At 33.5% G+C, this 22,964-nt stretch overlaps 1 protein-coding gene across 1 annotated transcript in view; it reads left to right on the forward strand.

Moving 5' to 3' along the window:
• LOC106123578 (roundabout homolog 2) overlaps positions 1 to 22,583 on the forward strand; it is a 29,437-nt gene extending 6,854 nt beyond the window's left edge. Inside the window, exons 2-11 of the mRNA XM_013319982.1 lie at positions 9,699 to 9,831; positions 15,126 to 15,455; positions 15,662 to 15,815; positions 16,339 to 16,469; positions 16,629 to 16,901; positions 17,033 to 18,343; positions 18,420 to 18,753; positions 18,846 to 19,018; positions 19,612 to 19,958; positions 20,162 to 22,583. Coding sequence (XP_013175436.1) covers positions 9,783 to 9,831; positions 15,126 to 15,455; positions 15,662 to 15,815; positions 16,339 to 16,469; positions 16,629 to 16,901; positions 17,033 to 18,343; positions 18,420 to 18,753; positions 18,846 to 19,018; positions 19,612 to 19,958; positions 20,162 to 20,740 — 3,681 coding nt within the window. The 5' untranslated portion in view covers positions 9,699 to 9,782 and the 3' untranslated portion in view covers positions 20,741 to 22,583. The remainder of the gene's footprint in view (positions 1 to 9,698; positions 9,832 to 15,125; positions 15,456 to 15,661; positions 15,816 to 16,338; positions 16,470 to 16,628; positions 16,902 to 17,032; positions 18,344 to 18,419; positions 18,754 to 18,845; positions 19,019 to 19,611; positions 19,959 to 20,161) is intronic.
• Positions 22,584 to 22,964: the final 381 nt, after the last annotated feature.

The following is a 22,964-nucleotide window of genomic DNA, read 5'->3' on the forward strand; positions in this document are numbered from 1 at the left end:
TTTGCTATAATATGATTGCTTTATATCCACTGATACTTAATTATTTCAAATTGATTAAATATATTAAATTTAGTAAATAAAATAACTAATGTTTGTCTCATGGCATAAGAATATCCATGGACATCTTACCAGAAGAAGTATCGTAAATATACGTGAAGAGGGAGAATAATCGTAACAGTAGAAACGCGTATAAGGCAGGTTCACTGCAGTTTTGTATTTGAAATGTTATGTCCCGGATTAGAATTGAATGATATTAAGATTATGTAAAAAAAATTACAGTAATGAAATGCTTTTAGCAATCAAGTTAAATAAAAAAAATGATTTTTTTTAAAAAAAGAAAAGAATTTTTTTTTAATGGAAGTAAAATTATATTTTAAATCTTTTGTCACGTCTATCGCATTGGGCTCTATGGCACAGCCCCTCTGGGAATAGATCGGTAAGTTGAGTATATAAATTAGCTGTCAGAGCGCTAATCGGTCCGACAGGCCGCGATGAAACTTTAGGAGAGCATCAGTAGTTGTCTGAAAGGCCAACGTGTGTAACACCAAAATAAACGCACAATAACGGCGGCAATTTATTTCATTATCCTTTTAGCAAGACCACATTAGAGTAACTATTTTTACGAATTCTACGGATGATTTATTCAATAAGCGGTCGCCCGTGACTCCATACGTGCCGAATAAAAAAAAACATAATTAGTATGTGTTCTTCGAGACAATGTTCTAGATGTATGCCAAATTTCATCGAAAACCGTTCAGCCGTTCTGGAGATACCTTCAAACAAATATTCATCCATCCATATAAACATTTGTAAATTTAATATAAGTAAGATTCATAGATATTAAAATAAATTCTTCTATGTAGATTGATAACTTTATTAATGATGGTATCACAAATAAGTTTTTTGTAATTACCAGCCAATTTTAAATCAGGCCATTTATCTCAAAGCAATTTTTTATCGGACAGTCGCATCAACCATTATGGTAGTCGATGTGGGTCCGATTCCGGTCAGTCGTTTCATTCGGGAAGTTAACGGAAACTTCACGGACATTAGTGTGTCCCCTCGTTCCAGATTCACACGCTTCGCAGAAAAATGGCATCTGCGGGACGCGACACAATGGTCTACAATTACGACGGCCATAGTAATAAGCGTGCCAATGAGATGGCAATAAAGTCCCGCACAATACCGCCATAATTAGAATTAACTGTCTCATCCTCACCCACACACAATCATTATATAAAATCATTGAAATTGTATAGTAACGATACTTTACATTATATAAAAAAAGAAACCTTATTTATAGACTTTAGGTAACGGAGTAGCATTAATCTATGCATGACTTATATACAAGAGATCGGAATTTCTCTCATACCGTATTTGAATTTAAAAACAATCTTAATATAATTAGCTTCCAACTTTTATAACACAAGTATTTTAAAGCCGTAATAAAAAATTAATTATTACAAACAGTAGTTATATGGAGTTTGTTCTAGAGAATTCTTTTAAGTGTCGACAATCGCTTTTTGTTTGGTCAATTAAAACGATACTGTTTTCTTGAGAGAGTTTGTTATTGAAATTCACGGATTGCCACTCAGACTACGGTTAGAGGGTTTAGTGGGAATTAAGAGAGGAATGGAAACACTGGGCCGCATTGTTGGGGTTTTTGGAAACAATACGCCATTGTGCACGGGTCTAGCAACTTAAATATAGCAGCTTTTTGTTTAATATCTTGCTTTTATATTTTTGTTTGGGTTTCTATGCAATGTTTACTTAAAGATTTAGTTACGACTTATAGAACAATAGACTTCGTTGTATCGATATACACTAAAATATTAAACTGATATAAAAACGACTAAACACTCACGTATATTCGTCCGGTGGCGGTACCGACTAGTTTCGATCCCATCGGAGGCCCTTCATCAGGATGAGTGGTACTGGTATTATTTCGCGGACGCGGCCCGTCGCTCACTTTAAATCAGTTTATGTCTCACGAAAGTTTGAACAACTAAAATATTAGTTACATTAACTTTTGAACCCGTAATAATTTCTATAACTTTTAAGTTTAAAACTGTTATCTTAAAGATTTATTTATTTGACTACATAGTTTTAACTTATTTGATAATAGAAATAATAAATATCTCGAAACATTGTAATAAATAATACCTTTAGTTAAAGAATTTTTTTGATTACATCCAGAATAATTATTATATCAAAATTGTTTGATAAAATCAATAAAATCTTGTATCATAAAAAGATTATACAAATGCAAATGTCGCGTAATTACCGGGCTCATAAAATATTACAACGTCAATTCCGTGTCCCATAAATAACGGAACGGATACACAGAATTGTATTTATACCGTGCTTGTTGGGAAATCATACATTTGATTATACGTATTTGAGAGTTATTAAATAAGAAAATAATACTTTGCCAATTATTTTTAACATGGACGATCTTGTGGGGAGAAGTGAATCACATATGCTTCTCTTAATAGTAAAAATTGACTTTCTTATTGTTGATTTATGAGACCAAAATCCCTGTATAAAATATATTGTTTTCTCTGTTCTTTCATAGATAATATAAGAGGGATGTGGTTGTGGTTGTGAAATGAAAACTTTCTGATAGTTTCTTTCGGCGTCACTTCCATCACGAACAATTTTGAAATGAGACCACCCAAACATTCTTTTATCACGACATATTTAATTTAAGAGTCAGTTTTAATATCTACAAAAAACAACGAATGTTTCAATCTTATCCCGTACTATTTTTATTACTTTGAAGGCGGTCGCATATCTCAGATACGACTAAGTAATTCGCTTTATTTTATCGGAGCTGTTTATGGTATTATCGGCAACACAGCGCCGTCCAAACTACATCAATCTTCCGTTTTGAAATTCAATCTGCTCTTTTTAGACCCTCCAATTAAGCATAATTTAAGATAAGCCTTTAATTTTAACGTCCCGGGTGGGCTCTTACAGTTTGTAAGCCAGTCATTAGCCACCTTTTTTAGGTTTTCTTTTATATCTTTTGTCTTAAAACACATCGTATATCTCCGATATAATCCATAATGCATGAGATATTGTACACTTCATAGCAATTACGTGTAATAAATCTTAGGTTAGATCAAGAGCTGATGCAAGTTCGATTTGAATTTTATGTTTATAAGTCAATTTTTGTAAGCTTTATGACTTTTAACTTCGAAAATAATTGCGACGTGGAAAAAATACAATTAAATTTATCGTCCGCGTTCCCACTTCAGTGGCTTAAAGGTCTCTCAACTCAGTTACAGGCATTATCTTTGGAAATAAACGAGCAATTAAACAATCTAATACACTTCAGTCGCCGCCGGTTCTCGAGCGGGGTGAAATCATAAATCAACATGTCGTGAAGTGGTGATAAACATTTTGTGACTTCCAACCCAGGTGATAAAAACAGTCCCTTTTTTGGCCACTGCACCCGTAAAGAGCCTTTACGAGGGTGACATTTTTTATCTCTAACGGCTCCTTAATTGTTACATGGTCACTCTTTACGTTTAATTTCATCCCTTTCGACAAAAAGTGGTCCTAAATAAATGACTTTAACGAGCCGATTTCGAGGGTTAGCGTAAAAAATAGGAAGGTTACCTTAGTGTATAATGAGGTTTTGATAGAAGAAATTCTTTGTTGATAAACGCGCCGCATGGACGACTATCAAATATTATTTTAATGCCACATGCTTACACTATTAAGTGCTTGCTAATGGTAAAGGTAAATAAAAAGCTCACACTTGTAAGTCTTAAAGTACGACGGCGCAGTCTCGTTGCGGATAAGAGGGTCAATATTTTGATAGCGCGCGTGGTTCGATAGTGGAAACATTTGGTCAAACATTGTGCAACATTAATGTGGCTGTTGGTTGCATTGAACCAACATAACGTAGAGCTTTCGCCACGCTCTGCGCACGCGTCGCAGCACACGAAAGCTCGCTAAAAATAAACACATCAAATGAATCAACCGCTAACTCGAGAAATTCCTTAACATCAAAGGCGACAGTTACCAAGAAACATTTAATCCTTTTGTTCGTGCGTATAAACTGTCAATCAATTTAAGTACGTGATTATTTTTTAATTGTGTTTACAAAACAAAAAGACATTCATTTACTTTATTGTCGGAGATTCGCGCGTACAACTAACGCATTAATTTCTATAACAGAATTGCAATATAAATAAAAAAATTATTTTAGACATAACTAAGTTAACTAATATAACAATGGGTATCTAAACATAACCCTTAAAGTTCAGGCGGGCATTTAATGGCGTGGAAAATTTGACACCTCACCCACGAACGATCCAAGTCAAATTATTCGGAGGTTTATTGACGGTCCGGAGAGGTTTGAAAGAGGTACTCTCTAGCTCTTAAACGCAGATATAAATACGTAATATAAATGTAAAATTACATTTTACTTTATATTCAAAAATACATACAAACACTATAAATACCATAAAACACTGTAACTTTATTTTTTTTGTGGATCACATACAGTAAATAAGAGAATATATTGTATCGATTATAAAGACGTAAGTCGAATATTCATCCGGTTGAAGGATAACTATGATAATGATAAGACATCCAGAGGTTATCAGTTAATTAGTAAAGTTTATCGTATGTTAAGAAACAATATATTATATTGAATAAAAGCTACCAACAATACATTTTATATTATATTTGAGTCAGTAATAGAAATATTGTCATAGATGAATGACTACGTAAAGAACGTTCATGACCAGCTTATTATCGTCTTTATGACTTGTACTCTTTGAACATCTGTACAAAATAGTGTCGTTTCTTTCGTTTTCTATGAAAAAAGAGATAGCTATCTTTTGAACAGTTTCGATTAAAATATGCATCAAATATACGAAGTATGTGTCCATATAGTCTTAGTCAATAAAATCTTAATAAATCTCAACAATAAATACTAATACCATACCTAATAGTGGCACATAGACACTTTTATAGGTTTTTTTAAATCTCACTTATTAAGCACAAAAAAAAAATAGTAGTCTTTAACAATTTCTCGAAAAGTGGTTGTTAAAATATCGCACAATATTGAGTAAATTATTAGCACCCGGTATTTAAAAGCGAGCTTAAGCCTATTCAGCGGTCCCAAAACTCACCCTTAACAATAATCTATAACAGCTTTGTGAGGCCGCTTCCGCTGTATACAATAGATGCATGCAAACTTCATGAAATGGGTAAAAATAATCCTGTGCTCGGGACTAATACATCACGCGAGCTGTCAGTCGAGACCGCACGGACAAAAATAAAGCATTGTTAGAGACGGGCAATGCTTTGTCGGAAACTTTGGCAAAAACTTGCGCAATTTTTGGTAATACACGCCACATGTAAAAATGTAAAATGGCCTCAAAGTTTTAACCAAGTTTTATGCGATACGTTTCATAAAAAAAATTATGATACATTTGTGAAATATTTTGTCCATTTGCTTCATACAGTAATTTTTCAACAATATTAGTTCCAGAAGTTTACGTCTATTCAAAAAACTTCGTCTTGATAGCACAAGAAAAAAAAACAAAACCTTCCATATTTCTTAAGCAAAATTTGTTACATAGTAAAATTGATTGCGTAATCTGATAGAACAATTGCCATAAAACAAGCATTTTAATCTTTTTAATTAACGAAATGAATCGTCTTTGAAAGATCAAATAATTGCCGCAATTAAAAAATAACAGTCGCGATGACAACTGAGCAATGGAGTCCTAAAATAGACCTCTAAAATGGATCCCGGGACGGTCGCTTACAATTAATCAATTCCAAAATTGGAGCACTGTTCATATTTTAAAAGACCCCGGCGATCAATCGCTCTTTGTGTGGGTCTAATACTTGTCGTCACTTGCCTTACCCGCTGCTGTAATATGTGCGCTGACGTCAAAACAAACGTTACTCAAAAACATGTTTTCTTATTAATAATAACACACGTAAACTCATATGAGTGTGATACAAACGTGGGAGTTTATTTGATACAAAAAATGTACTCAAAAAAGTACCTAATATTTTTTTATATGTAATAATCAGCGACTAGAATTATTCATTGTTGAAATGTGGCAGTCATAAAGCATTAATTGCAATGGATAGTTAATAGCTCAGATTTAAGCTAAAGTTAAGTCAAATATTGATAGAATCAATAGAACATTGGTGTTAGTTTATGACGAAACATTCATCATAATTTATTGTAACACCACATAAAGCGCAACATAAACAAATAGTATGAGGAAATTGTACATTTTTCTAACGCTTGTGAAACTCTTATATAAATGTGTGACGTTTCCATATAAATAAACTTAACTTGTCAGCTATAATATTAATCAGGTCCGCAAACAATCTTCAAATGTTAATACACTATGTTGACGCAGCGCTGTGTGAAAAATAAACACGATGAAGCTCAAAGCTTAGTGCATTTGCTAAAGTTATCTCAACGGCCGCACCTTGAAAGTAAAAAGTCAACATTCGTATTATGTCTTCGAGTGTCCCTACAGTACTAACGATGTTGTTGCCACAAGAAATTTCATCGTCATTTAGTTTGTTTGATCTATACTATCATTATAAAGAGGATAGATTTGTATATTTGTATGTAACGAATAAACTCAAAAACTACTCGACAGATATCAAAAATTCTTATGCCATTAAAAAGCTACATTATTAATGAGTAACATGGGCTATATTAATGCCTTTTTTATTTCGCCCGGGCGATGTCTCGGCTAAAAGCTTTTATAAAATCACAATCGACTTCAAGGTACACTCGAACAAATAAATGTATAATGGACGTGAAAGATATACCTGAATAAAAACGTTCTATAACAGTTTTAAAAAACTCTGTTTAAACGCTGAAAGCTTTAAAATAACGGCATACTTTTACAGTCGCTTTCAATTACGCTTCGTACCGTGTACGCAATATAGCTACGCACCTCTACGCCGCGAGGCGCCCGCCGGCCCTGCGCGTGGTGACGGCGCGACGGCCGCTTACATCGAAAGAGCTCATTGTTTATATCGGACGATATTTTTTTGTGTAACTGGTCGTCGCTCAAGTGGCAATAAATTACTAACTTAACCTTGACTACGTTTGTTTTGGTTAACCGTTTAGTTGCTATAAGCATGTGTGCATCGTGAGAACTATCGAATGGTGCTTAGTAAAGACATTGAAAATGTTCAAGTGTTTATTTTTAATCCGTCGTTGCACTTAACTAGCCGTTTGAAACTTAAGATTTAAATCGAAACATATGCATATTGTAAACAATAGGTATTGAATTGTAGATTATATATACAGGTGTGCTTTAAACAGTTCCTTTTTAATTAATAATATTGAACAGCTTATGGTGGTAATTTCTCAATACCTGATTCTGTTTTGTTTGTCAGGATAAAAATAGCTTGCTTCCTAGTTTGATACACTACCTAAATATACTCTAAATCGTAGCAAGGAACCAGTAGTAATGAGGTATCATCATGCTTTATGGTTATGTAAAGTTTCGTTAGAAAAAATGATTTTGTTTTATTCAGAACTACGATAATATAAAATGATATTTAAAAAGATACTAGTCTAGTTATAATTCGTATCATTTAATTAAACATTAAATACGAAATGTGTTAAATTTAATTCACGTCAAAATCAATTTAGTATACGTTAATTTAGCCGGATAATTTCGTCATTGTTTTCAAATTTAGATTAGATTTGCAATCCGAGTAATTAAGTTTCATTGGAGCGTAATGTACAGAATAACGAGTTGCGATTCTAATAGCTATTTAACATGGAATTAATCGAATGAATTAACGTTGTTGTAAAATATATTCACTCGATACAACGAGCAATTATTAATTTACAATTTGAAAGAAACTGACAGTTTTTACTGGCCATTAGTTTGAAATTAGAATAAAGAACACATTTTGTTGTTACTTCTTCTTTTTAAATTGTCTGTGAATTCTATTTGTGACAATCAAATACATATTATTTAAACATGAAATATATTACTCTTATCGCTACTACTTTTTTTTACTGTCATTTATGTACTTAGAGAATCCACTTCTTAATATTTAGCATGAAAATCCTTATCGTTTGCGTTTAAAATTAAATTTATTATATGTCACATAATCTTGCGTATATTTATAACACGTGCCAGCTTATATCTTATCTCTGACGGCTACTGCCGCGTCCCTTTGTAAACGAGAACTTTATCTACATTCTTTAGGTGGAATTTTAAAATGTTTTTTTAAGGATTTTCGAATCCAAAATTCACGCTAATTAGATTTACGTATTTTATAAAAAAATATTTTATTAAATTAATTAAATGACACTAAAAATGTACATAAAATGTCTATAATTTCTAGAACCTGTAAGTTCATTGATTATTCCGTTAAGTCATATTTCTATATTTTTCATGTTTCATTTTTGTGTATGTTTAACCAAGAGTTTGAAAGACATGTAGAAAAACATGACTATTTTGTTTTCAAAGAAATAAAAGGGATGACGATGATTTTATATATATTTTGCAATGAAAACTAACAGTTACATTGTACAGCACATATGTATTGCGTTATAGCCATATTATTTTATTAACTCTAATACGTCTAGTGTAACCCACTCAGTTGTGGCGGAAGTTCATATTGAGAGTAGTTGGGAGTGATTTGACACGTCGAATATTATCACCCATGTATACTAGTAATATTATCTACAAAATATTAATTTAAAATAACCCTTGCTGTATTCCATAACTATCGTGAAACGGGTTTAGTGTAAAATGTACTTTTTATCGTTAACAATAAGGTTGATAATTCAATTTCATTGAAAGTTACGCTTTTCGTTTTAGTTATTGGTTTTCAATGATGTACTCGAGTTTTGATAACTGTAAATGTAATAAGGAAATGTCTATTTTAATTTTATTGTTATAATACCATCATCTTTTCGAAGTCGATTTGCGTTAAGTTCATTGAAATTGGTTAAGTAGAATGCTACACTCAAGTGGTTGTTATACTCTTCAGATTTAAACTAATTGTATCTTAGTTTAAAATAGGAAAGTAATCAATTGTAACCTGAACAGCGTGTAACCTTTACAGGTGTAATCCTACTAATATTATAAACGCGAAAGTTTGGATAGATGTTTGTTACAACTATCTCCGAAATCGCTTAACGGATTTTGATAAAATTTGGCATACATATAAAACATAGTCTGGAAGAACACATAGGTTTTTAATTAAGATTTTATTGATTCCGCGCGGATAGATTCGCGAGCGACAACTAGTATCGTGATAAATGTATAGTATATTATTATATGTTTATTTTGGCAAATATATGTATACTTAATTATCATTGTAAATAACACGTGTACGCAGATGGGACTTGGGTCATTAATACGATGAGTACGCGATCATATCTCGTTAGTCCGTCCTGTTGTTTGTGCAAGCGAGTGTACATAATAATTGAATTTTACGTTGTATTTAAACTACTGAGTAAATAACGTGTAACTGAAATACAAAATAATGAAAACATAACAACTAGCTTTTAAATATAAACAACATAAACGTAATTTTGGAGATAAAATGTTAGATATATTATATTTAGGATGATTTATTTAAGATTGCAATAAATTCTAGATGTATTCTAGATTTTTACGAAGTAGTTTTTGTACCAATTTTAATGATATTTTCTTTATTTTCAGGTGTACGAGAAACAAGAAAATGATGATCAGTGTTTGTTGCGGTTGGAAGTTAGTACACCGAAGTCTAGGGCAATAGGCTTCAAGATGGACACGTTGGCTGTTGTGACGTCACTCATAGGCCTTATTTGCTTAGGTGAGAATTATTTAATAATAAGAAGAGACATTTAAAATTAAACAAAAACAACAGACTGCTGAAAAGACTGGCTGGTGACACAAAATCATGTAATATCCCTATTATCACTCTTAACAACACAAAACTATACTCTAATCGTATTACTTTAGATTCGATTTTTAATCTTACTTTATCGTGTATTAGGTAAATATTAAGTTAATTTTCCAAATGTTTGCGTAACACAAGAATTACGAACGGACCGAGGAGTCAGGGTTCAACCGGCGCTAATAGCTCGGCCTTCACCCTCCATTGGGGTTGCATTCCCCCACACTATTCGATATTTAGTGCCTCGTCGTACCATCTTAAATATACCATAACCCCACTTAGCGTATTCCAAAATGTCCTCCCGATTACCCCAATTTATCACTAACTTTGTATCATAAATAACATGACTTAAATAAATTGCAGATATTTAAACAAGGACTTTTCCGAGGTAACCTAACACTACTAAATATTGTACTGCTTATGAACACTGATTCTTATTATTATTGCATATATCTGATGAAGTAAATTCATTTAATAACTTTTACATTGGCTTAACAAATATGTTCATATTCAAACAGACAAAAAACACCTGAAAGAGCCAAGGTTAGAAATAAGTCAATAAACAAGTCCCTCGAGTCCCATAACAAACGCGTAAGAGATACTTAGTAACAGAACTCATGAGGTTAACAAAACACATGCGTAGATTTAACGCCGCATCTGTCTCTTGCACATATTTCACAATCAACACACATTGGAATAGGGAATATATTATGAATATCCCCGCTTTGAACCCAATTCCCCCAGTATATGTCACAGTAACGTAATTATTTTAAACGCCATACATGAGTTCATAAAAAATCCCGGCACCCCGGGCGGTTATCAAAGCGTAAAGAAGTTAGAATATTGTTAAACGACGCCTATCTTTTGTGTCTAATGCGTGATGGATGCTGCGTAAAATGCGGTGAAAAAAATAGAGATAGAGAATAATAAAAATAAACAGAATCTATCGGGCCCGGTACTTACAATGGGCGGCGTATTGGACGTCATTGTGTTCGAGTTTGAAAAATGGTTCGTATCTCACTGATCCGACTACAAACAAAACTACGGCTGCTATGAATATCGACACGTGGGACCTTACGTAATTAACTGTTAGACTCTTTTTTGTTATGTTTATAATCTTGGTTTCACACTATCATCGTCCATGTATCTTACAGCGATATATCTTAGATTAGATCAGCAGTCGGGGTGTTGTTTTAAAAACAAAACACTTTAGATATTTTAATAATCCTAAAAGACGCCTCACAGTGAAAGGTTTGCTCAGAAAGACTAGTACTTACTCTACACGTGTTTTCATTTCTATGGAAAAAATCTAAACAGCAATACCCTTAGACTACAATTAAATACATAATTTTCAACCTTATCATTCGAGATAAAAATGAAGATGTAAATTCTTTTAAAAATGCAAAACAGATTAAGACCATTAAATTTTATCTTAACAGAAATGAGGTAGGACATTCATTCATTCGCTAATCACAAACAGCCTCACATCATTCTAAGTTCTTAACGACCGGCGATTGAGATCTCGGATGTTCTCGAATACAGATGTCAACGGTTAAAAAACGTTATCTTTGGAGGCCATCGCGATATTTGCTAACACACTAAAAGCTTTGATCACGGTAGCCGTTTGGCATTCTTAATAAATGTCCTTTTATCTTTTCTTTCATAAATCTTTATGAGATTTACAACTGTACAGATAGCCAATTTTGGTGAAGTAATGCATGTACTGATGATGCATTTTTCAAAGTTTTCATTTGCAACTTAGTTCATTTTGTTTCAACAAAATTTTCTAAATTAAATGTTAGAATTTAATAAAGTCTAAAAGGGTTACATAAGATTCTCTTTAACTTAATAAAATTTTGTATATTTGGTGCAATAAATTCTACAACTATTGTGTACCTTTCTCCAAAGTAATCTGTTATATCGTAAACCAAACGATACGACACAATGTTATCGTAGCTTGTAAAACTTTTACGCGAATAAAAATAGAACACGTCAAAAACGGGTATCGAAAAGCAGTATCATGATTTGTTGTTACAACTGCCCACGCGCCATCTCTATAAAAACAAACCTATAGAATTGATGTCACAACCGTCACCGACGCATTTCCGCAAACTGCATCAAGAAATGGCTCAAACTTTAGTAATACAATAACAAACTTTCGAATATAACACATAACTCAATGTTATAAAGTTCATTATTGCGCAATCGCAGCAACTATAAACAGATTTAGCTTCACTACATATCGTTTCCGAAATGTCTGTATTTCATAAAAGCGGGACGTATGAAAGTCGATACTAGCTCAACAATTTGTTTGTGCATTAGGACGCCTTACAAGACAAACATAACTCACGAAATTCAAATTAACCTAATCTTTCCATCCGTTGCACGGAGGCGGCTAATTCTCGACACATGTGTTACTTGGGCGTTTTGTTTTTTGCATCGTAAAATCTTAAGTGCCATTTTATTAGCTGTAGCGTTCCGTGACCTTTCTGACGATTTAGAGAAAACATTACCAATTTTAACACATGTTTCTTAAGAATACGTACGAGTGTAATTGGGGGGTGACACAGCTGATAATAATAATCAATGAAAAACAAAAACTAAAACAGAGGTGTAGACAGTGTGTTTAAATTTTCAGGAACTCAAAAAGTATATGACTTAGCATTTATCCTTCTTTTGGTATGAACGTCCCTCGATTTCGGACTTGCATTGCTCCGACTGTTTAGTGCCGTGTAGGAAAGGATAGAAGGGTTGGTTCCCTTTTATAAAGCAATACGCTTATATGACGAGAGCCAAGACGCTATTTTTTTAAAACGTCTCTTGGACTGTCTAAAATAGAAGCAGATGTCACGATAGATAAAATCTCTAAAAATATTTGTTAATCTAAACAAATTTCTCTTCTAATAAAATGAGAACAGTAGTAAGTTTAATGTAAAAGTGCCCTAATGCTCTATATCAGGGCATATACGAAATCAATATAAGCGTAATTATAGCGTAGAATCAAATTGCAAAGAGGGGTCCCAAATTCGAACACGTGTTCCAAACTCGAAAAATCATGATTGGTTCCCTTAGGATGCAATTATGATTTTTCTGATTCATTAGAATTTCTTCCCTTGGATTCGCTATTGAGTTACAAAGGGTGACGATTATTGCCGTCAGAAATTTCAAATGAATACCTATCTCACGTAGGATTTTTTGTAACACACCAGGAATTGATCAAAGGGATTCGGGAATTCTTTTGATGATATTACTACAGCCGCGAAAGGAGATATATTGCAAACTGAATTTGGATTTCTTTTGAACCAAAGGAAAGTCGATTAATACAAGTGTAACACCATAATTCTTTTGTGAAATTTTTATCATCAAGCGTTAGTTAACAACTTATATGGGATGCTATGAACATGATTATCCGAAATAGAAGCTTGTAATGGCCTAGTTCAAACGGATTTGACATGTTCCGTGCGACTATTGGCCGCGTGTCCGTCGAATTAAATGTGAAAATCTTGTCTCTATAAACTATTTTTTGTTATTTTTTTTCTTGCGACGCGTGTCAACATGTGCGAGTGGTATAAATTAGCAAGGGGACATGACGTACCCTCGCAAACTTTTTTATAACAAAGACTTTTGAACAATAGGAGCTAACTATTCGTGTGTGAGTTAAAAATCACTCCCTTCGGCGTTTCGACTTTGTCACAGTATAGTAATGTTTTTGTTAGAAACTTTATTTTACTTTTTAAGGGCTTATTTACGGTTACAGTTAATATTTATTTTAAGTGTGAAATGGCAATAGATACCCCAAATAATGGCACTCAAACATATAATCTATTGAACAATTACAAGATCAGTGTTCATTTTTATTTAAAATTTTCTAAAGACCGCTGTTGAAATTGCGAAGTCTACAGTTATCGTTTTAACATGTCTAAAGGACCCAAGCTTGATCTTTCAATCGCTTTATGTTATAAATATTTGTCAGAAATATGTTTTTTGTAGTACTAATACATTGTAGAATGTCTACAGTTCAACTATGTCTTGAAGTATATTTGATATTATCTTGGTTTCCGGTAAATTCTAAATGTTTTCTTCCGATACGTTATTTATAGCATCACATCTAATATCCAATAATCGATTGGAATTAAACTCGTGACTATGCAATAAAGTAAGTTTTATGCGCGATAAAGTCACGTATTGCGATCCACATAAACAATATTTTATTTACCTCGCAATATTTTACTTTTATATCCGCTTTGGAACTTTTTGATATAACAGTTGTATGTTTCTTTATGATCAAAATGTTTTAACTTATTTTATATAACGTTCGCCCGCAACTCCATCCGCACGGATTAGCTTATATGTTCTTCCAGATTATTTTCTATATCTATGTCAAATTTCATCAACATCCGTTCAGCTGTTCTGAAGATACCTTCAAACAAACTTCCATCCATCTAAATAATCGCATTTATAATATAAGTAAGACTAGATTATATTTCTTTTCTACTTTATAAAAAAATTAGACTGTTTCCGAATGTTAAAATGTCACATTATACAAAACCTTATTTAATAATGTAGGAAATGAATTGTTACAATTGAATAAACTTCTAAATTTTTGTTTAAAAATGAAAAGATAGTGAATCAAAAGCAGATTCAATTATAGATTAAGCTTAGTGATGTACCGCATACAAAATGTTGGGACACGTGAATAAGTAAACACAATTACGTCACACAAAAGAGTAATAGCTATCGATTTTCGACTCAACGTATCGAGTAGTACGAACGGTTCGTTTTTCGTAAAATCGATTTTTTTTTGCTGGAATCGATTTTCAATGTAATAATAGTTCGAGGGTTAACAAAAGATATACATCAATGGAAGTGTCATAAACTAACATCTGCGCAGTTCTGTACAAACATTATGGAACAGTGGAGGGGAAGTGTGTTCTTTAGGGAACTCTCTTGCACAGTCTATGTTTACGACTCATTATTATTGTGCAAAGCTTTATAGTAGACTTTAATGATATACTTCACCTATTATTATAATTAACTGAGTTGTTGTATTAAAAATATTTTATTATGTTAAAAACTGCGTTAGAAGCATTACGAATTGTGTAACCAGAGTTGTTGGATTGAATACATGTATCAAAACATTTTATAAAGAAGAAAGTTTAGCGTTACACTTTCTAACGATTTATTTCGATTAATGTGAGTTTCTTCTATAGGTCCAGCTGAAGGTGGTCTTAACGATGATTACGTAGGCAACGGTGAGGCGCCTTACATAATAGAACAGCCTTTAGACGTCACCGTAGCTCGACATCAACCTGCGACACTGAACTGCAGAGCTGGTGGCTCTCCTACACCAACTATCAGATGGTACAAAAGTGGTACATTAGTAGTCTCAGATACTCATAGAAGTCTACTACCCGCTGGAGATTTGTTCTTTCTTAGAGCGACACACGGAAGAGCACATTCAGACGCTGGAGTATATTGGTGCGAAGCGGCGAATCCTTATGGAACTGCTAGAAGTAGGAATGCTACATTACATGTTGCTGGTACGTTCTTTTTTCAATTCTAGATTTAGTTCATTAATAGCGTATACTCGGAGAAAGGATTAATGACACACATTTAATGACATGACATTTGATAGTCAATTAAAGTATTTTAAAATTGGGTGTGTCCCCTAATACTCGTAGTTGGGGCTTAAGATTAACATTTATTATTTATTCTCTGCTATGTTTTAATAAGTATTATCCAACAGTGTTACGCGAAGAATTCCGTCTGGAACCGGTGACGACGCAAACAGCGCAAGGTGAGACGGTTATACTAGAATGTTCGCCGCCGAGAGGATCCCCGGAGCCTTCAGTTTATTGGAAAAAGAACGGACAAGTTCTACATTTTGATGGCGACTCGAGGTAATACGCAATTCAATATTTAACTTACTTTCAAGTTTTAATTCCAGTAAAAGATGTATACCTACTTACTTCATCTACTTAAAATCTCAAATAGATTCATTATAATCTCCCTCAGAATTTAACTTTAATTTTTTTTATTCCACAACACAAATATAAAAACACTTAACTTATACATTTATAGAACTGTCGTAGTTACGAGTAGAAAGTAGTATAAAAATTAAAATTTAATGCACAATTTATTTTAATTAAGATTTCGTGTAAGGGATTTCGCATACAGTTAGTAAGACGTAATTAACAGTTGTAAGCATTCATCGGAGAAGGGGAATGCTTGAAGAGCTGAACAAGCAATCAAGAAAAAATCTCAATAGTTCTGACTTATCGGACCCTTTATTGAATGTTAATTTCCTTTTGAATTATTCCTCCCTATATTTGAATAACTTTCGTTACATCGGACTTTAGTTCACGTAATGAACATTTTTTACTGAGCTTCTTAGAAGTGCTTTAATTTTTAATATTCCTTTAGGATGCATTTAGTGGATGGGGGCAGCCTTGTTATACAAGACGCGAGACAAACTGATACTGGCAGATATCAGTGCCTTGCTAGGAATGCTGCTGGCACAAGAGAATCTGCTATTGCTACATTAAAAATACACAGTAAGTAAACTTGGTACATTACTTAACATAGCAGTGTACAAAATAAAGACCTTCTATATCTATTATTCCATTTTCACATTCACAATCGTTTATTTAGATTAGGTGCGTATAGTTTTGACAATAGAGTGCATGTTTTATTTAAATTTAATTTGTCCACAGTCAAACCGTATTTGATCTCTGGGCCGGAGGATATAGTCGCACAGACCGGAGGCAGCGTGACGTTTCAGTGCCGAGTGGGCGGCGACCCCCTGCCCGACGTATTGTGGCGGCGCACGGCTGGCGGCGGGAACATGCCGCTCGGTAGAGTCAAAGTTTTAGACGATAGAAGTCTTCGCTTAGACAACGTCATACTAGGAGACGAGGGAGAATACACATGTGAAGCTGACAACTCAGTTGGTGCTGTGAGCGCAAGTGGCTACCTAACTGTTAACGGTAAAAAAAACTTTTAAATTTTCTTGATATTATCATCCCATCTTATCATATCATCCTTATCGTCTCCCTGGCCTTATTCTGCTCATTTCATTATATCGATATTATGACTAAATATTTTTGTTTTATTTTAGATCCTCCTTCAATAATTTTGAAACCAAATAGTGTGATAGTAGAAAGTGATTCCGTAGCAACGTTCACATGTACCACATCTGGAAAACCGGAACCAACTATATTCTGGAGTATAGAAGGCAATAGGACTATTATTTTACCAGGAATGTCAAAAGGCAAATATTACGCCTCATCAGTCATTAACGGTGTTTCGACTCTCACAATTAACGATACGAAGAAAAACGACAGTGGAAGCACGATAGTTTGCTCCGCGGTCAACTTTGCGGGAAGTTCATTTCTTAGAGGGAAGTTGACCGTAACATCGGACGATGACCGACCCCCGCCGATCATAACAAACGGTCCCTCTAACCAAACGTTACCTATAAAATCGATGGCAGTTTTCCCCTGTTCGGCTATTGGTACACCTGAACCGGTCATAGCTTGGTATTTTGAAGGGGAAGCTTTGATACAAAACTACAGAAGAAATATTTCAAACGGTGGCACTCTTATTTTGAAAGATTTAGATAAAAGTGATAGCGGAACATACACGTGTGTCGCTTCTTCGCCCCAAGGAAAATATGTTTGGAGCGGTGTTTTGATTGTAGATACCCCAACAAATCCTAATATACATTTTTTTAGAGCTGCAGACAATTCCTCGCTACCGGGACCGCCTACGAAGCCACAAATATTTAACATAACAGAAACTAGTGTAACCCTTACATGGAATCAAAACAATAAAATTGGGTCGTCGTCAATTTTAGGATATCAAATTGAAGTATTTTCCCGAGAGACACTTTCGGGAAACAATACACCGAGAAATTCACGTGGTTGGGTTACCGTAGCAAAACGGATACATCATACACAGTACGTTGTGAAGTCTCTAATACCTGGGATTACTTATATGTTCATCGTTAGAGCAGAAAATTCTCACGGACTGTCAGCACCTAGTCCAGTTTCTGATTCAGTAACAGTCGGCGAGGATAATTTATGGTCCAATGGAATTTTCTCGAACAGTACTGAGAATAGAAACAATATAATGACAGACAACATCGTAGAGCTCATTGAAGCGACTCCGATCGATTCAAGAACAATAAAGCTTATGTGGGAAATTTTAAATTTCTTTTATCTCGAAGGTCTTTTTATATATTTTCGTCCCCTTGATAATTCCACTGAAGAATATGAAATGAAAACTATTTTACATTCAAACGACGTATCCGGATATGAAATAACATCTTTACGGAAATATACTAAATATGAGTTTTTCCTCATACCATTTTACAAGAAATTTGAGGGGAAACCCTCCAATTCTAGGGTTGCGCAGACTTTAGATGATGGTAAACTATTTTTTTTAGATTTTTGCAATCGTGTAACATTGTGTGACTAACTTTTTAATATTATTTTTCCTTTTAGTACCAGATGGACCTCCTATAAATATTGAACTACTCATATTGAATTCAACAACAGTTCATTTGAAATGGTTTCCACCAGAAGCAAACCTACAAAATGGCATCATTATTGGTTACAATGTCCTCGTAAATTGGTTAGATATCCCTGCAAATAAATCAATGGTCGCGATAAACACGACAGTTCAACAAGCAACTAGTCTAATAATGACAAATCTTACCACAGGAGTAAGTTATTCTGTACAAATTGCAGCCGAGACATTAGTTGGTTTGGGACCGTTCAGTCAAAAAGTGTACTTTAACACAGATTCTCGATCTATAGGATTAGATCCGCTGTCGAGGTAAATACTTATGTTTTAAGTGATTGTATTATTTTTGAATTAAATTAAGATGTGAAGATTATAATTATTATTCTTTTTTATTTACTTTGTAGGTACCCAATAAATGGCGAAGTATCCATAGTAGCTGGAGATTTTGTGCTAGAGTCATGGTTCTATTTTCTTATTGGAGCCATAATATTATTCAAAATTATAATGATCGGCGGTATCATCTATGTCAGGAAGCATAATATTTTCGCAAAAAAATCTGCTCTACCAAACATATACGGTAAATATTTTAATTCTTTAAATCGGGTTACTTTTATAACAAAAGATACAAATGTGCAGCTTACCTGCATATTTTATGTTTTTGTGAAGAATCAACATCAGAATTTCAAAATTAAAAACATTCCTCGGGTGTTAAGGGGTGGAACGGGGTGCCGAGCATTTGTTTGATGGAGGCTTTGCCATGCGACGGGGAGTGAGGGGCGCTAGATTACTTTCGAGTTGAAAGGTAGCACGAGCCCTCTCTCGTGAGCGTAGTAGATCTCTTTCACTTTAAATTCACGTTTGGGGCACAAAGGAATGATATAAATCCAAAATAAAGCAAAATAAATATAAATGTTTTCTTCTTATTCCTCTAGGCGATTCGTTCATGAATTCAGCCGCTTATTATTAAGCCAATTTCACTTGTTTGTTATGAATTTTAAGTTCCCTCGGCTTTGAAATACAAATTTCATGTCTTTATTGTTTTCAAACCAATTTCAAATAATTATTATAACATTGACGAATAGGAAATAAAAGAATATTTCATGATCGTACAATATTAAGTAGTTTGTATAATATTCCATTATGATATGTACTCGCTTTTCATAATTTTAGATTCCAATGGTACGAGTTTGGTTACTCAGATGAATATAAAAGCTGCAGTATCTTTGTCTCATCCACTGAGCAGCTGCTACAATAAAAATGCTGTAACAAAAACAGAATCTCTCTTATGGATGGAAAACCAACCTGGCTTGTGTATGTCTGGTACACATACAAGTCAGAGCAAAGATAAAACAAATACAGAATATGATAAAGTAGCACAGCCATTACCTGAATATGCTGAAGTATCATCTTCGAGAGTGAATGGCAACGAGTGGAACACTACTAAAACTGTGAATAGCCCAGCAGCGTACGCTTCAGTAACTCTAGTTGCTAACACTCGTCAGTGCGTTAGCTCACTGGTAATTAATATACAACTATGCTTTTCAAATAGGAATTCTTGTTACATTGAATATTTTTACTGATATTAAAATCTAGATGTGCTCCATATAATCCTGGCCTACTTTAAACATTTCAATTTTTATTGCAATGCAAATAAATCTCGTTCTCAATATGTTTTATACAATTCTTTTGATGTTTTATTAATTAAAATTTATTTATACAGGGCTGGTTTCCTCCAGGAAGCAAAGATTTAGATAATTTTGATAATTCCTACATGCCAGATGAAGAACTATATCCCGCTAGCAATGGCGGCTATTACAACCGAAATGTTTATAGTGAGAAATACTTTCAAGGACATCCTAATGTACTGAAGTTTCACGATCTGCCATCTTTAGAAAAAACACAGAAGGCTCAAATAAGATATAATCAGAGCGTAGAAGAAAGAAAAAGTGATAAGAATATCAAAACGGATGTAACCCAGTCGTTAATTGGACGACCATGTGGTATTAATTCACGAAATAATTCTGAATCGGAGGCAACATACAGAGCTTTTGGTGAAGAGGAGTCGGATGAAGAGAATTATTCAGTTGAGTTAGCTTACGATGAATTGAATCAACAAAGGCACAGAGCTAAACATCAATACGAAAGGCCTAATTTCGACAACGACGGTACACGGACACTAGCCCGATTGACGTCATTCAGGCACGGCCAGACAGCGTTGAGTGGCGCGTCGCAAGCCCCCCTCGCGCCTGCACACCCACCCCCTGCGCCCCACCCGCGTGTTGATTCAGTGACACGGTAGTATCACGCCCTGCCGGTTTTCGGCGACTTGTGCCAAACGGACGTTTAGACCGACTTGTTCCACAAGAGTGTATTAAATTAGTGACGTCATTAGAGATCGCAGCTCTTCCTTACACTGTAGAGATCTTTTCAATGTTTCATATTATGTTTATACATTATCATATTGTATTTATTCAAGAAGAAATTATTTTCTTCCTTGTTTGGACTCCGCACCCTACACTTTTCTGTTAAAGAAAACTATTTCTTAAATCATGGCCTATTGACACTTTTGTATAATGCTTTCTTTGGTATACGTATTATGGCTTTTTATGACATGATTGTTTATCATATAAACTAGTCTTTTGTATAGTTATTGTACTGTAAATAGTGTAAATACATTACTATTAGTAAATATATTTAATGCTTAAAGTAAAAAAAATATTCCTAAGATTATTTAAAACAATAATGTAAATCGTAATATGTAACTAATTTATCTACTGGGATTGAATAAAATCGATTCGTCGATCGTCCATCTCGATATTTAAACGAATTTGGTAACCCTAATATCATTAGTGTAAGTATATTCGAAAATGAAATACGCTTGGCAATAATTGATAATAACTTACAGTTCACTGTTTTGTAAATAATGTGTAACTTTAAGAATTATTAAATTCATATATCGTTTCCTTAGCAAATGGAATTAATTTGCACGTACTGTTATTAAAGGGATAGTATTAAACTTGAACACGATTTGTGACATTAGTATAAACGAGTTTGCAACTAAAAAGTATTTAAGGTCATATTACTTGTTTATAGATTGAATAGACTGTTGTAGAATAGAATAAATCAAAACTAGTAATTTCCTTCGATATTATTACTTTTAATTTTATTTCGAGTGCCATAAGACTTTCCTAATGTAAAAAATGAAGTAACATTCGAGTTGTGACATGAATATTCAAATGAAGCTTTTATAAAGTGAAAATTTTAAATCTACGTAAGTTAATGTGATATGAGTTATAGCCACTTGTTATTATGACAGCATAGCACGACATGTATCATTGCATATCATCTATGTTAAGTAAGTTATAGATAAACAATGTTAACTTAGGACGCTTCTAATTCCGGGATTCAACTGCAGTGACACTGTTGTATTATACAGATTGCCATATCATTGTATAGTCCGACAAAGTTATGTGACCCGGTGTGCATAGATGAAATTAAATTATATTAGCTCACTAGCGCCCTCCTGACAATGTCAGAATTGTCACAAAATCCTTCTTTGTGACTGTATTGTAAGTTTATTTCACCTCGTGTTGTAACCGATGGTTTATGAAATCATAATCTCTGCAGAAAAAATATAGTCATTCCTGTTATTATCTTTGAGAAAACAGATATAACAATATGTTTTCAACGAAGATATTGGTCTCAGAAACCCACGGCATGTAAACTTTCTGGCAGAACTAATCGCGATAGCAGTGCCTCTCTCACCGGCTCAGATATCCTTGTTGGATTAAAAAAACGGAGACAATTATATGTATTTGTACAAGTTTCAAGGTCACGGCAGTCGAATCTTACGATACTACGAATATTATGTACATACTATGTAAAATGTAAAAGCTTTTTTCTACTTCATTCTTGTATAACATCAAAACCTAAGTTAAAAAGATCAAAAAGTCTACTATACTTATATTTTTATACTTTCATTCTTTCCGTATGTTTGAATAAGATTTATTTAGAAAATAGAATATCAAGCTCAATTGTAAAAATAAGACGCAATCTAATTAGTGTCACACATTATTAATATAGAAAAGGAAAAAAAACTAACATTTCTGAACGTTTTCTCTTAACGATTAAAAAATATACTTTTTTTTAAAGTAACTGGCAACTATTCTTGAAGTAATGGAATTTATTATGACTGAAATGTATGACTTGTTATAGAAATTGTATTTTCAATTTAAATTTAGAACTGCATCTTTTATGTTATCATGTTTATTCAGTTAAAAAGAAATAACAATGCATCATTTTAATGAATGTTTCAACGTATTTTATTTTATAATGGTCTTGAATACCTATTTTTAATAAAATAATTAAAATATCTATTTCAACATTGTGTTTTATTTTGCCAACTTTACTATTTTTACAAAATCTTACAGTTAAATATGTTTCCTAACTAATCTCACTTATCGTTAGTTTTTGAGACGAAAAACTTTCTATAAAACATTGTTATGCCTGTTTCGTTAAAGGTA

This window comes from Papilio xuthus, unplaced genomic scaffold (assembly GCF_000836235.2).
Source record: "Papilio xuthus unplaced genomic scaffold, Pxut_1.1 DF826115.1, whole genome shotgun sequence".
Classification (NCBI taxonomy): Eukaryota; Metazoa; Arthropoda; class Insecta; order Lepidoptera; family Papilionidae; genus Papilio; species Papilio xuthus.